This window comes from Pristiophorus japonicus, chromosome 1 (assembly GCF_044704955.1).
Source record: "Pristiophorus japonicus isolate sPriJap1 chromosome 1, sPriJap1.hap1, whole genome shotgun sequence".
In the NCBI taxonomy this organism is placed as follows: Eukaryota; Metazoa; Chordata; class Chondrichthyes; family Pristiophoridae; genus Pristiophorus; species Pristiophorus japonicus.
The window spans coordinates 433,176,972-433,192,318 of NC_091977.1; the positions used below are offsets into that span (position 1 = coordinate 433,176,972).

At 46.2% G+C, this 15,347-nt stretch overlaps 1 protein-coding gene across 2 annotated transcripts in view; it reads left to right on the forward strand.

Moving 5' to 3' along the window:
* Positions 1 to 2,966: 2,966 nt before the first annotated feature.
* LOC139259964 (ras-related protein Rab-10-like) overlaps positions 2,967 to 15,347 on the forward strand; it is a 147,420-nt gene continuing 135,039 nt past the window's right edge. For both annotated transcript variants that reach the window (XM_070875970.1, XM_070875979.1), the window contains exon 1: positions 2,967 to 3,023. In XM_070875970.1, the coding sequence (XP_070732071.1) occupies positions 2,990 to 3,023 (34 nt within the window). In that variant the 5' untranslated portion in view covers positions 2,967 to 2,989. The remainder of the gene's footprint in view (positions 3,024 to 15,347) is intronic.

Consider the following 15,347-nt stretch of genomic DNA (forward strand, 5'->3'; position numbering starts at 1 on the left):
TTTCCATGCTTCATTCTTACCCACAATAGGCAAGTATTGTCAGACACATCTGAAAGAATTGATTTCCGTGAGTTTCTCCAACCTTCAAGAGTTAACTTCATGTAAGGCATCAAAGCTAAGTTAATTGAGGAAAAGAAGCATCAGATCAGTTTTCTCTCTTCCAAAAATAAGAGTAGCATAGGTAGACTTGGGCCAGGGTAGATTATGCAGGCGCAACAAGTGCAGGGACCACAGGGGAGGTACATGGTTGGGGCGAGAAATCCATCATGACAACGGCTCTTAAAGTGCTGTTGCTCAACATTAAATAGGACAGAATTTTTTGATGTGCCAGATGTATTGTTTGTACTGGAATATTTAGTCATTAGTATGTTAAAAGTGTTTAGAAGTGTGCAATGTTAAATAATGCGTTTTGATGATATCTTGGAGGTTCTGCTTTAAGAGTTGTGGCGAGGAAGGGTGTCCATCTTTAGAGCAGAGGTGCAAGCTGCCTGAATGGAGGTTAATAAGATAGTGAGTGCAGTTTCCCAGGTCTGTAGAAGCAATGTTAAAGTATCAGCAGTGCTAAGGTAAGTGTATTCTAATTTCAACAGATGGTTATTATTAGTGCATAATATTATGGTATGAACAGAACTTGTCCTGAGCAGACTTAGAGAGGCAGCATACAAAACATGGAGACAACCTTTCAACATTTTCACACATGCTTTCATGAAAATAAAGCTGTAGGGTACACTTTCAATGAGCCACTGGTAAAGTTTCCATTTTCTCCATAAATCTTGTAAGATGTGCCCTGAACCAACACTGCTGCCAGAAAATATATGCATACTGCATTCTGATGGATTCTTACAAGGACGAATGTAGTCTGACCACAGCGTTGGTTGTCTAGCTCATCCAAATTCTAAAATTTTGATGTATAGTGTATGCTTTCAGGAGGTAAACTTTGCAGACCACCAGCATAGTACACTATGGCCGGAACTTTCCCTACCTGGGTGGATCCGGTGCGGGTGGTGTTCATGGCAGATCGCGACACCGTTGCTGGCTCCATCCCACTGCACAAAACGACTTTACGTCAATTGGACCTATTAAGCCTGCCCTGCGCGTTAACCGGCCCAATTAAATGGTGCAGGTCTGCTGACGCCATCTGTGATGCATTTTCAGCTGGGATATTTAAAGGGGTCATGGCCACATTGCATTTGAAGGTTAATGTCAAATAGTGCAGTCAGTGCACTACAGCATTGGAGTGCTGCAAATACTTTGGAAATGACTGCACTGAGGCAGAGGGCTGCATCCAAGTTCTCCAATGACACCCTCCATATGTTTGTGGAGGGAGTCGGGTCACACAGGGAGATCCTCTTCCCTGCTGATGGCCGGCAGAGACATCCCCAGCAGACCAAGACAACATGGCTCAAAATTGCAGAAGAGGTCAACAGCAGGGATGTCGTCAGGAGGATCTGGGAGCAGTACCGTAAACGTTTCAATTATGTAATTAGATCAGGAAACGTAAGTGCAAAGCCACACTCAACTTCATCCTGCTGTACCTCTTATCCCCATCACTCTTCCTTCCAAACCTTACTTCTGCACATTCTTACACCAACATACCTTGCACATTCACCCAATCCGCTCTACATTATCACATCCCCATCTGACTAACCACCCCTCACACTCACCCTGATCCTACTGTAATCATACCAACTAACAATACACAAGGAGGCCACTTGGCTTTGGAATCCCACTCCATCATAGTCTCCCTCTAAAGATGTTACCCATCCATTCCTTACACTCATTCTATCACTCTCACTCAACCTTCTCTTTCCCTTCTTGCAAAAGGAAAAGAGAGCCCAAAATAAGAGGGAGAGAACTGGCAGTGGCCCTCCCATCATTTGCAAACCTTACAACAGCAGAGGAGGCTGCTTGAGAAATACCTGGAGTCGCCGAGTAGCTGGAGACGAAGAGAGGAGGACATCACAGCAATCTGGTGACAGAATTAAATGTACAGCTACATGGCATACATCAGTCATTCATATGGGGACTGATGTCAGCAGCGTTTGAATGGTCATCATGTGCATAATGGGTATCTACCCATTCTTCATATGACATATCTAACTTAGCTCTTTACTCTCCCACAGGTCCATCAAGAGCCCCCACACCCCAACTGTCCAAAAGGAAGGGGAAAACGGCTCCTCAGAGGAGCCACCAGCCTCTTGAGGGCGCACAGTCATCAGACATAAGCGCACCCAGCGCCAGCGCAGATACGCACAGCTGGGTGGTTCCCATGCAACATAGAGTAGTGGTGTCACTTGGTGTCTCACAACTCACAAGTGAGCAAGAATAGATTGTGGAAACAGGGACAGCAGTGGCGAGTCCTTGCCGGAGGGCACAGCGTGCTCCTGGTTCTGCTCAGCTGCATGCAGACGCTGAGCTTCGGGGCCATCCAGAAAGAGGGCGATCCTGGAAGTGCAGGAAGAAGTGCCGGGGGCTTTGTCAGGTTTTGCGAGCGTGATGTCTGCAAATGTTCAGAGAATGGAGGAGTCCATCTCCAACATGAGCACCATCGTGTTGCAGGCAATGGCAACTGTAGGCTTCTCCATGGATACGATAGCCACCTACATGGAGCAGCTAATGCACCACTCACAGGAGCAGATGGTCTCTATGGAGAATAGATGGCAGAGGCTCACAGACCACCTCACTAGGAGGGATGTCAGCTTAAAGGTGGGCCCTCATGGTCCCACTGATGTGCAGTCAGGTGCTCTCCAGCTCCTTTGCAGCAGGTAAGTGAGCAGGTTAACACTACCTCTGCTGAAGCCACCTCATAGAAGCACGTGGAAGAGAAAGATGACACGCAAGTAGATTGACAAGGGTAGCCACTTGGGTCTTTTATCCAATATTTATGTAAAGTTTCCGTTAATGTGCTGTCAAACATAAACATCTTTATTTTCAACACTTTGGACAGATTTGTGTGCACCTTTGGAAGCAGCTTAGTGAGTTGCAGTGAATGGTGAGACATAACGATATGTCCAGCAATGGTGGTGAGTGTGAAAGAAATAGCTTGGTTATTATAGGGATGCTTTATGGTGTGGGGTGGTGCCAACCTGGTGCATCATGTAGCAGCCATATAGGTACAGCGTAAAGCTAAGTAAATCTGGCCATGATGAGCCCATCCTTTTTCCTCCTGGGCAGCAATATACTTATAAGAATGTAAGAACATAAGAAATAGGAACAGGAATAGGCCATACAGCCCCTCGAGCCTGCGCCACCATTCAATAAGATCATGGCTGATCTGATCATGGACTCAGCTCCAGTTCCCCACCTGCTCCCCATAACCCATTATCCCCTTATCATTTAAGAAACTGTCTATTTCTGTCTTAAATTTATTCAATGTTCCAGCTTCCACAGCTCTCTGAGGCAGCGAATTCCACATATTTACAACCTCTGAGAGAAGAAATTTCTCCTCATCTCTGTTTTAAATGGGCGGCCTCTTATTCTAACATCGTGCTCTCTAGTTCTAGTCTCCCCATCAGTGGAAACATCCTCTGCAACCACACGGTCAAGCCCCCTCATAATCTTACACGTTTCGATAAGATCACCTCTCATTCTTCTGAATTCCAATGAGTAGAGGCCAACCTACTCAACGTTTCCTTATAAGTCAACCCCCTCATCCCCAGAATCAACCTAGTGAACCTTCTCTGAACTGCCTCCAAAGCAAGTATATCGTTTTGTAAATATGGAAACCAAAACTGCATACAGTATTCTGCGTCACCAGTACCTTATATAGCTGTAGCAAGACTTCCCTGCTTTTATATTCCATCCCCTTTGCAATAAAGGCCAAGATACCATTGGCCTTCCTGATCACTTGCTGTACCTGCATACTATCCTTTTGCATTTCAGGCACAAGTACCCCCAGGTCCCGCTGTACTGTGGCACTTTGCAATCTTTCTCCATTTGGGTGCTGATATCCTGTGCAGCATCAGGTGATTGCAGAGAAGGTTGGTGTTTTGGTGCTGCTGGTGTGCCAGGTGCTGCTGGTCTTGGGGCTCATTTGGTCAGATTCTGAGGATCAAAGTGAGACAGTATAAATGGCACCCATGTTGAAGAATACATGGCAGGTGAAGTAGAGATGACCGAAGCAATCTGTCAATGGTGAGAGAGATTCTTTCAGTGAGGTAACAGTGGACGGAGACTTTTCTGGAAAGACATACAATCTGCAAAAAGCTCAATCTGTGCTGGCAATGCAGAAAGCAACAGCTTCTGTCTGAGGAAAGTGATCATCTGACAGATGAGAGCTTTTATAATACATTTGATGTTGTCAACTAATCAGCTGGATCAATGGCCACTCAACACCCGCCTCAGGTTGACAGACGTGGTCCTCGAGCAGCGTGAGTCCTGTGGGCATCCAGTAAAATTGCAAAGAAAAAAGAAAAGGACTTGCATTTATATAGCGCCTTTCACGACCACCGGATGCCTCAAAGTGCTTTACAGCCAATTAAGTACATTTGGAGTGTAGTCACTGTTGTAATGTGGAAAACGCGGAAGCCAACTTGCGCACAGCAAACTCCCACAAACAGCAATGTGATAATGACCAGATAATCATTTTTTTTGTTATGTTGATTGAGGGATAAATATTGGCCAGGATACTGGGGATAACTCCCCTGCTCTTCTTTGAAATAGTGCCATGGGATTTTTTACGTCCAAAGGTAAGATTATAGAAACTTTTAAAGGTCTGAGAACAAGCTAATAATCCTTTAAGTTGGGTCACCCGTCTCTGCCGGTTGGGTCGCTGCCGTGCTGACAGACTCGCCCAAGGGAAGGGTGTGTGGGGGCGGGATGACGGCGGGTTCCCAACCCACTTCAAGAAATTTCAATTTTCCCACTTGATCCGACTCCATTTGCGGCCTCCCGGACCCAGGAAAATTTTGGCCTTTTTTCTCTGTTCGAAGGCACTCCCTTTTGATACCTATGTAACACATCTTCCTTTTTTGTATACCAACTCCCCAAAATGGGATACCTCAGGAAATTTGTAGTTCACAGAAAATCATGACATACATTTCATCTGGTGCAGACAGCAACGGAGATAAAGCACCAGGGGCCTTTAGTAAGTTTGGGGAGAGAGCATACGTGAAGCACAAATAATCAGTGAGGAGCAGCAAGTGGAGATGGCACCAGAGGTAGAGAAAGCAATGGGTATGATTTTGTCAGCTATATGGGTCAGCTTTCAGAAGGAAGTTGATGAATGAGTAAATGGCCTTCATGAGACCTTTTGTGACTGCGCTGAACAGCCTGTAAGGGTTGTCAGGGAATGTGCAGCCATGCATCAAAGATTTACACAACTACAGAGCACATTGGAAGCTGTTCAGGCATGAACTCATTGAATGGCGGTGCAGGCTTAAAGGGCCGAATGGCCTACTCCTGCACCTATTTTCTATGTTTCTATGAAACTCCATGACCATCTGCCAGGGAGGTCCAAGAACAGAAGGCCCAAGCCTAGACATGTTTCTCTTCAGTACATATTGACTGGGATTATTGAAACTGGGCTCAAACATACAAGTTCCTCAGTTCCAGAGATAATATGCTTCGAGCTTGTCACCTTGAGAGAACCCCAGTGGTGTGCATCACACTTCTCAATGATAACTTATTGCCTGTGCGCCCACAAATGGCTGTTCATCCTGCGAGGGTGCACAGCAGCTGGGGCATCCCAGAATGTGATACAGGTGTGCCAGATTCTTGGATTTGGCCTCTTCAAAAGATTGATGAAGTGCCAGGTAGAGGATGGGTGCAGGTAGCCATTACCTTCTTAGGCAACTATTGCAGAGCCATCTTATGGCTCAGCACCTAGAAATACAGAGCCACCTCCATCCCATGAGCCCTCGGTGAGCAACAGCTGACTAATCACATTTACTCCTCAGGGAAGACGTAAACCTAGCACAAACTTAGGAAATACGAGACCCTTCCTACAGGGTCACTAAAAACAGATATGGTAGTTATTAGTAGTTTCACATACACATGTAAATATTGGCCTAGATCTTGCTGTCAAAATAACAGTGGGTTTAATGGTGCTTGCCGTAATTAATGTGTAAATCATCCAGGACAAAGCAGCCCGTTTGATTGGCACCCCATCCATCACCTTAAACATTCTCTCCCATCACCTATGGCACACCGTGACTGCAGTGTATGCTATCTACAAGATGCACTCCAGCAACTCACCAAGGCTTCTTTGACAGCACCTCTCAAACCCACAACCTGTATCACCGAGAAGGACAAGGGCAGCAGGTGCATGGGAACACAACCACCTCTAGGTTCCCTCCAAGCCACACACCATCCTGACTTGGAAATATATTGCCATTCTTTCATTGTTGCTGGGTCAAAATCTTGGAACTCCCGACCTAACAGCACTATGGGAGTAGTGTCACTACACAAACTCCAGCGGTTCAAGTAGGCGGATCACCACCACCTTCTCTGGGGCCATTAGAGACGGGCAATAAATGGTGGCCTTGCCAGCAATGCCCACATGCTGTGAGTGAAAAAAAATCAGCAATTTGTGGTGAGGAAGTGACACCCCGTAAATTTTGAATTGCCACAAATTGCTGAATGATTTGCGATGTTAGCCGTGCAAAAACGAAGCTCACCCTCCCCATGAGTTTCATGAAATTGCTGCATTTGCACCTTAATTGCCAATTAAACTCGCGTTAGGGCTGCAACTTAACAGCATAAGTACCTTTTTAATGAGATTTATGTCCCTGCAATGCCAATTAACCAATTTCTTTCTCCGTCATTCCTCTGTTTCTTTCTCAATCTTTAAATATCATTGGTTAAGGAGATAGACTATTGGTCCCATCATTTAACTATGTCCCAGGTTGATTTTGCGACACTGTTATCAGCTTGCACTTCCAGCAACTTAAACGGCAAAAACTGTTCAAAGTGAAGTGTGAGGGAAAATGGAGCATGCCACGAAATGCCATGCACCAGCAAAATCTGGGCCATTAGGTAAATAACTTGGTCAATTTTATTTTACCTTCATCCTGAAAGTTGTTTTGGGAGGGCCATATTCAGGTAGCAGCAGATGAGAACAATGGTAATATATATGAGAATGGATAACATGGTGATTATTGGGCTATTGTGTGTTGATAAATTAGACAAGACTGGTTGTACAGGGATCAGAATTAGGAATTATGAAAGCGGTTTTGTATTAGTCACTAGTGTACCATTCTTTCTGGTTTGCTCCACTTTATCCTCTTCCCCATCTTCCTCCTATGCCAATGGTTGATTCAGGGCCTCACTTTAATCCTGCTGCATAGTTAATCATCTTTGTAAAGTGAAGATATGCAACATTTAGCAGACAATGATGATTTTAGAAACTATTGCTGGGATATACAGCAAGACCCTGCCTGATTGGTGCAAGCAGGGAACTCTTTGTTTGAGGATATCAATAATTATGGTTGAGGCACATATATCATTCTATTCTTATTTAGCTACTGTACAGCGATTACTCGGGCAGGGGAGGGGCTAATCAACCAGGGCTGAAGAGGTTAGTCCTGCTATCCAAGCAGTCATTCTTCCAGTCTCCTTGGGCCTTCATATAAATCATAGAAACATAGAAACATAGAAAATAGGTGCAGGAGCAAGCCATTCAGCCCTTCTAGCCTGCACCGTCATTCAATGAGTTCATGGCTGAACATGCAACTTCAGTACCCCCTTCCTACTTTCACGCCATACCCCTTGATCCCCCGAGTAGTAAGGACTTCATCTAACTCCCTTTTGAATATATTTAGTGAATTGGCCTCAACTACTTTCTGTGGTAGAGAATTCCACAGGTTCACCACTCTCTGGGTGAAGAAGTTTCTCCTTATCTCGGTCCTAAATGGCTTACCCCTTATCCTTAGACTGTGACCTCTGGTTCTGGACTTCCCCAACATTGGGAACATTCTTCCTGCATCCAACCTGTCCAAACCCGTCAGAATTTTAAACGTTTCTATGAGGTCCCCTCTCACTCTTCTGAACTCCAGTGAATACAAGCCCAGTTGATCCAGTCTTTCTTGATAGGTCAGTCCCACCATCCCGGGAATCAGTCTTGTGAATCTTCGCTGCACTCCCTCAATAGCAAGAATGTCCTTCCTCAAGTTAGGAGACCAAAACTGTACACAATACTCCAGGTGTGGCCTCACCAAGGCCCTGTACAACTGTAGCAACACCTCCCTGCCCCTGTATTCAAATCCCCTCGCTATGAAGGCCAACATGCCATTTGCTTTCTTAACCGCCTGCTGTACCTGCATGCCAACCTTCAATGACTGATGTACCATGACACCCAGGTCTCGTTGCACCTTCCCTTTTCCTAATCTGTCACCATTCAGATAATAGTCTGTCTCTCTGTTTTTACCACCAAAGTGGATAACCTCACATTTATCCACATTATACTTCATCTGCCACGCATTTGCCCACTCACCTAACCTATCCAAGTCACTCTGCAGCCTCATAGCATCCTCCTCGCAGCTCACACTGCCACCCAACTTAGTGTCATCCGCTAATTTGGAGATACTACATTTAATCCCCTCGTCTAAATCATTAATGTACAATGTAAACAACTGGGGCCCCAGCACAGAACCCTGCGGTACCCCACTAGTCACTGCCTGCCATTCCGAAAAGCACCCATTTACTCCTACTCTTTGCTTCCTGTCTGACAACCAGTTCTCAATCCACGTCAGCACACTACCCCCAATCCCATGTGCTTTAACTTTGCACATTAATCTCCTGTGTGGGACCTTGTCGAAAGCCTTCTGAAAGTCCAAATATATCACATCAACTGGTACTCCTTTGTCCACTTTATTGGAAACATCCTCAAAAAATTCCAGAAGATTTGTCAAGCATGATCTCCCTTTCACAAATCCATGCTGACTTGGACCTATCATGTCACCATTTTCCAAATGCGCTGCTATGACATCCTTAATAATTAATTCCATCATTTTACCCACTACTGAGGTCAGGCTGACCGGTCTATAATTCCCTGCTTTCTCTCTCCCTCCTTTTTTAAAAAGTGGGGTTACATTGGCTACCCTCCACTCGATAGGAACTGATCCAGAGTCAATGGAATGTTGGAAAATGACTGTCAATGCATCCGCTATTTCCAAGGCCACCTCCTTAAGTACTCTGGGATGCAGTCCATCAGGCCCTGGGGATTTATCGGCCTTCAATCCCATCAATTTCCCCAACACAATTTCCCGACTAATAAAGATTTCCCTCAGTTCCCCCTCCTTACTAGACCCTCTGACCACTTTTATATCCGGAAGGTTGTTTGTGTCCTCCTTAGTGAATACTGAACCAAAGTACTTGTTCAATTGGTCTGCCATTTCTTTGTTCCCCGTTATGACTTCCCCTGATTCTGACTGCAGGGGACCTACGTTTGTCTTTACTAACCTTTTTCTCTTTACATACCTATAGAAACTTTTGCAATCCGCCTTAATGTTCCCTGCAAGCTTCTTCTCGTACTCCATTTTCCCTGCCCTAATCAAACCCTTTGTCCTCCTCTGCTAAGTTCTAAATTTCTCCCAGTCCCCAGGTTCGCTGCTATTTCTGGCCAATTTGTATGCCATTTCCTTGGCTTTAATACTATCCCTGATTTCCCTAGATAGCCACGGTTGAGCCACCTTCCCTTTTTATTTTTATGCCAGACAGGAATGTACAATTGTTGTAATTCATCCATGCGGTCTCTAAATGTCTGCCATTGCCCATCCACAGTCAACCCCTTCAGTATCATTCGCCAATCTATCCTAGCCAATTCACGCCTCATACCTTCAAAGTTACCCTTCTTTAAGTTCTGGACCATGGTCTCTGAATTAACTGTTTCATTCTCCATCCTAATGCAGAATTCCACCATATTATGGTCACTCTTCCCCAAGGGGCCTCGCACAACGAGATTGCTAATTAATCCTCTCTCATTACACAACACCCAGTCTAAGATGGCCTCCCCCCTAGTTGGTTCCTCGACATATTGGTCTAGAAAACCATCCCTTATGCACTCCAGGAAATCCTCCTCCATCGTATTGCTTCCAGTTTGGCTGGCCCAATCTATGTGCATATTAAAGTCACCCATTATAACTGCTGCACCTTTATTGCATGCACTCCTAATTTCCTGTTTGATGCCCTCCCCAACATCACTACTACTGTTTGGAGGTCTGTACACAACTCCCACTAACGATTTTTGCCCTTTAGTGTTCTGCAGCTCTACCCATATAGATTCCACATCATCCAAGCTAATGTCTTTCCTAACTATTGCATTAATCTCCTCTTTAACCAGCAATGCTACCCCACCTCCTTTTCCTTTTATTCTATCCTTCCTGAATGTTGAATACCCCTGGATGTTGAGTTCCCAGCCCTGATCATCCTGGAGCCACGTCTCCGTAATCCCAATCACATCATATTTGTTAACATCTATTTGCACAGTTAATTCATCCACCTTATTGCGGATACTCCTTACATTAAGACACAAAGCCTTCAGGCTTGCTTTTTTAACACCCTTTGTCCTTTTAGAATTTTGCTGTACAGTGGCCCTTTTTGTTCTTTGCCTTGGGTTTCTCTGCCCTCCACTTTTCCTCATCTCCTTTCTGTCTTTTGCTTTTGCCTCATTTTTGTCTCCCTCTGTCTCCCTGCATAGGTTCCCATCCCCCTGCAATATTAGTTTAACTCCTCCCCAACAGCACTAGCAAACACTCCCCCTAGGACATTGGTTCCGGTCCTGCCCAGGTGCAGACCGTCCGGTTTGTACTGGTCCCACCTCCCCCAGAACCGGTTCCAATGCCCCAAGAATTTGAATCCCTCCCTGCTGCACCACTGCTCAAGCCATGTATTCATCTGCGCTATCCTGCGATTCCTACTCTGACTAGCACGTGGCACTGGTAGCAATCCCGAGATTACTACTTTTGAGGTCCTACTTTTTAATTTAGCTCCTAGCTCCTTAAATTCTTTTCGTAGGACCTCATCCCTTTTTTTACCTATGTCGTTGGTACCAATGTGCACAACGACAACTGGCTGTTCTCCCTCCCATTTCAGAATGTCCTGCACCTGCTCCGAGACATCCTTGACCCTTGCACCAGGGAGGCAACATACCATCCTGGAGTCTCGGTTGCGTCCGCAGAAATGCCTATCTATTCCCCTCACCATCGAATCCCCTATCACTATCGCTCTCCCACTCTTTTTCCTGCCCTCCTGTGCAGCAGAGCCACCTACGGTGCCATGAACTTGGCTGCTGCTGCCCTCCCCTGATGAGTCATCCTCCCCAACAGTACCCAAAGCGGTACCCAGATCATATAATGTTCTGCCTCATTATGAAGGCGTCATGCGTGCTTCCTGGATATTGACTTACACATCTATGATGCCCTGCAATCTTGGCAACACCACGATCCAGTAATAGTTCTGTGCCCTGTCAGACTGATTCCTCCTTTTGACAGTGAAAGTGATGAAGGTATTGCCCCTTGCTAATGACAGCTGTCTGTCACTTAGAATCATAGAATCGGGAGCAGCATCGAGGAGGTGCGTGGAGAGGCCTATAAAAGGCACAGCAGGGAGTCCGGGGCCCAGAGTCGGCGGCAGTCGGGAGCAGCGTCGAGGAGGTGCGTGGAGAGGCCTATAAAAGGCACAGCAGGGAGTCCGGGGCCCAGCGTCGGCGGCAGTCGGGAGCAGCGTTGAGGAGGTGCGTGGAGAAGCCTATAAAAGGCACAGCAGGGAGTCCGGGGCCCAGTGTCGGCGGCAGTCGGGAGCAGCGTCGAGGAGGTGCGTGGAGAAGCCTATAAAAGGCACAGCAGGGAGTCCGGGGCCCAGCGTCGGCGGCAGTCGGGAGCAGCGTCGAGGAGGTGCGAGAAGCGGCCTATAAAAGGCGTGACTTGTGCAGCTACAGGGAGAAGGCAAAAAAGAAGTAGAAAGAAATCAAAAGGTGACGTCACAGCCAAGAGGGTAAGTGATTGGCTGGTGATTGGTGAGTACTTTTTCTTTTTTCTCTTCTATATCAGTGAGTAACTTTTAACATTGTTGTTGCCAATTTAAGTGTCTATAAGGGTTAAGTCATGGCAGGAGAGCTCGGTCGGGTGTTATGCTCCTCCTGTACCATGTGGGAACTCAGGGACACTTCCGGTGTCCCTGACGATTACGTGTGCGGGAAGTGTATCCGCCTCCAGCTCCTGACAAACCGCGTTGCGGAGTTGGAGCTGAGGGTGGATTCACTCTGGAGCATCCACGATGCTGAGGATGACGTGAGTATCACGTGTAGCGAGTTGGTCGTACCGCAGGGAAAGGGTCCACAGCCAGATAGGGAATGGAAGACCAACAGGAAGAGCAGTGCAAGGAAGGTAGTGCAGGAATCCCCTGTGGTCAACCCCCTGCAAAACAGATACACTGCTTTGGGTACTGTTGAGGGGGATGACTCATCAGGGGAGGGCAGCAGCAGCCAAGTTCATGGCACCATGGCTGGCTCTGCTGCACAGGAGGGCAGGAAAAAGAGTGGGAGAGCAATAGTGATTGGGGATTCAATGGTGAGGGGAATAGATAGGCGTTTCTGCGGCCGCAACCGAGACTCCAGGATGGTATGTTGCCTCCCTGGTGCAAGGGTCAAGGATGTCTCGGAGCGGGTGCAGGACATTCTAAAAAGGGAGGGAGAACAGCCAGTTGTCGTGGTGCACATTGGTACCAACGACATAGGTAAAAAAAGGGATGAGGTCCTACGAAACGAATTTAAGGAGCTAGGAGCTAAATTAAAAAGTAGGACCTCAAAAATAGTAATCTCGGGATTGCTACCAGTGCCACGTGATAGTCAGAGTAGGAATCGCAGGATAGTGCAGATGAATACGTGGCTTGAGCAGTGGTGCAACAGGGAGGGATTCAAATTCCTGGGGCATTGGAACCGGTTCTGGGGGAGGTAGGACCAGTACAAACCGGACGGCCTGCACCTGGGCAGGACCGGAACCAATGTCCTAGGGGGAGTGTTTGCTAGTGCTGTTGGGGAGAATTTAAACTGATATGGCAGGGGGATGGGAACCAATGCAGGGAGACAGAGGGAAACAAAAAGGAGGCAAAAGCAAAAGACAGAAAGGAGATGAGGAAAAGTGGAGGGCAGAGAAACCCAAGGCAAAGAACAAAAAGGGCCACTGTACAGCAAAATTCTAAAAGGACAAAGGGTGTTAAAAGAACAAGCCTGAAGGCTTTGTGTCTTAATGCAAGGAGTATCCGCAATAAAGTGGATGAATTAACTGTGCAAATAGATGTTAACAAATTGGGATTACGGAGACGTGGCTCCAGGATGATCAGGGCTGGGAACTCAACATCCAGGGGTATTCAACATTCAGGAAAGATAGAATAAAAGGAAAAGGAGGTGGGGTAGCATTGCTGGTTAAGGAGCAAATTAAGGCAATAGTTCGGAAGGACATTAGCTTGGATGATGTGGAATCTATATGGGTAGAGCTGCAGAATACCAAAGGACAAAAAACGTTAGTGGGAGTTGTGTACAGACCTCCAAACAGTAGTAGTGATGTTGGGGAGGGCATCAAACATGAAATTAGGGGTGCGTGCAATAAAGTTGCAGCAGTTATAATGGGTGACTTTAATATGCACATAGATTGGGTTAACCAAACTGGAAGCAATACGGTAGAGGAGGATTTCCTGGAGTGCATAAGGGATGGTTTTTTAGACCAATATGTCGAGGAACCAACTAGGGGGGAGGCCATCTTAGACTGGGTGTTGTGTAATGAGAGAGGATTAATTAGCAATCTCGTTGTGCGAGGCCCCTTGGGGAAGAGTGACCATAATATGGTGGAATTCTGCATTAGGATGGAGAATGAAACAGTTAATTCAGAGACCATGGTCCAGAACTTAAAGAAGGGTAACTTTGAAGGTATGAGGCGTGAATTGGCTAGGATAGATTGGCGAATGATACTGAAGGGGTTGACTGTGGATGGGCAATGGCAGACATTTAGAGACCGCATGGATGAACTACAACAATTGTACATTCCTGTCTGTCGTAAAAATAAAAAAGGGAAGGTGGCTCAACCGTGGCTATCAAGGGAAATCAGGGATAGCATTAAAGCCAAGGAAGTGGCATACAAATTGGCCAGAAATAGCAGAGAACCCGGGGACTGGGAGAAATTTAGAACTCAGCAGAGGAGGACAAAGGGTTTGATTAGGGCAGGGAAAATGGAGTATGAGAAGAAGCTTGCAGGGAACATTAAGACGGATTGCAAAAGTTTCTAAAGATATGTAAAGAGAAAAAGGTTAGTAAAGACAAACGTAGGTCCCCTGCAGTCAGAATCAGGGGTAGTCATAACGGGGAACAAAGAAATGGCGGACCAATTGAACAAGTACTTTGGTTCGGTATTCACTGAGGAGGAACAAACAACCTTCCGGATATAAAAGGGGTCGGAGGGTCTAGTAAGGAGGAGGAACTGAGGGAAATCCTTATTAGTCGGGAAATTGTGTTGGGGAAATTGATGGGATTGAAGGCCGATAAATCCCCAGGGCCTGATGGACTGCATCCCAGAGTACTTAAGGAGGTGGCCTTGGAAATAGTGGATGCATTGACAGTCATTTTCCAACATTCCATTGACTCTGGATCAGTTCCTATGGAGTGGAGGGTAGCCAATGTAACCCCACTTTTTAAAAAAGGAGGGAGAGAGAAAACAGGGAATTACAGACCGGTCAGCCTGACATCAGTAGTGGGTAAAATGATGGAATCAATTATTAAGGATGTCATAGCAGTGCATTTGGAAAGAGGTAATATGATAGGTCCAAGTCAGCATGGATTTGTGAAAGGGAAATCATGCTTGACAAATCTTCTGGAATTTTTTGAGGATGTTTCCAGTAGAGTGGACAAGGGAGAACCAGTCGATGTGGTATATTTGGACTTTCAGAAGGCTTTCGACAAGGTCCCACACAAGAGAATAATGTGCAAAGTTAAAGCACATGGGATTGGGGGTAGTGTGCTGACATGGATTGAGAACTGGTTGTCAGACAGGAAGCAAAGAGTAGGAGTAAATGGGGACTTTTCAGAATGGCAGGCAGTGACTAGTGGGGTACCGCAAGGTTCTGTGCTGGGGCCCCAGCTGTTTACACTGTACATTAATGATTTAGACGAGGGGATTAAATGTAGTATCTCCAAATTTGCGGATGACACTAAGTTGGGTGGCAGTGTGAGCTGCAAGGAGGATTCTATGAGGCTGCAGAGCGACTTGGATAGGTTAGGTGAGTGGGCAAATGCATGGCAGATGAAGTATAATGTGGATAAATGTGAGGTTATCCACTTTGGTGGTAAAAACAGAGAGACAGACTATTATCTGAATGGTGACAGATTAGGAAAAGGGCAGGTGCAAAGAGACCTGGGTGTC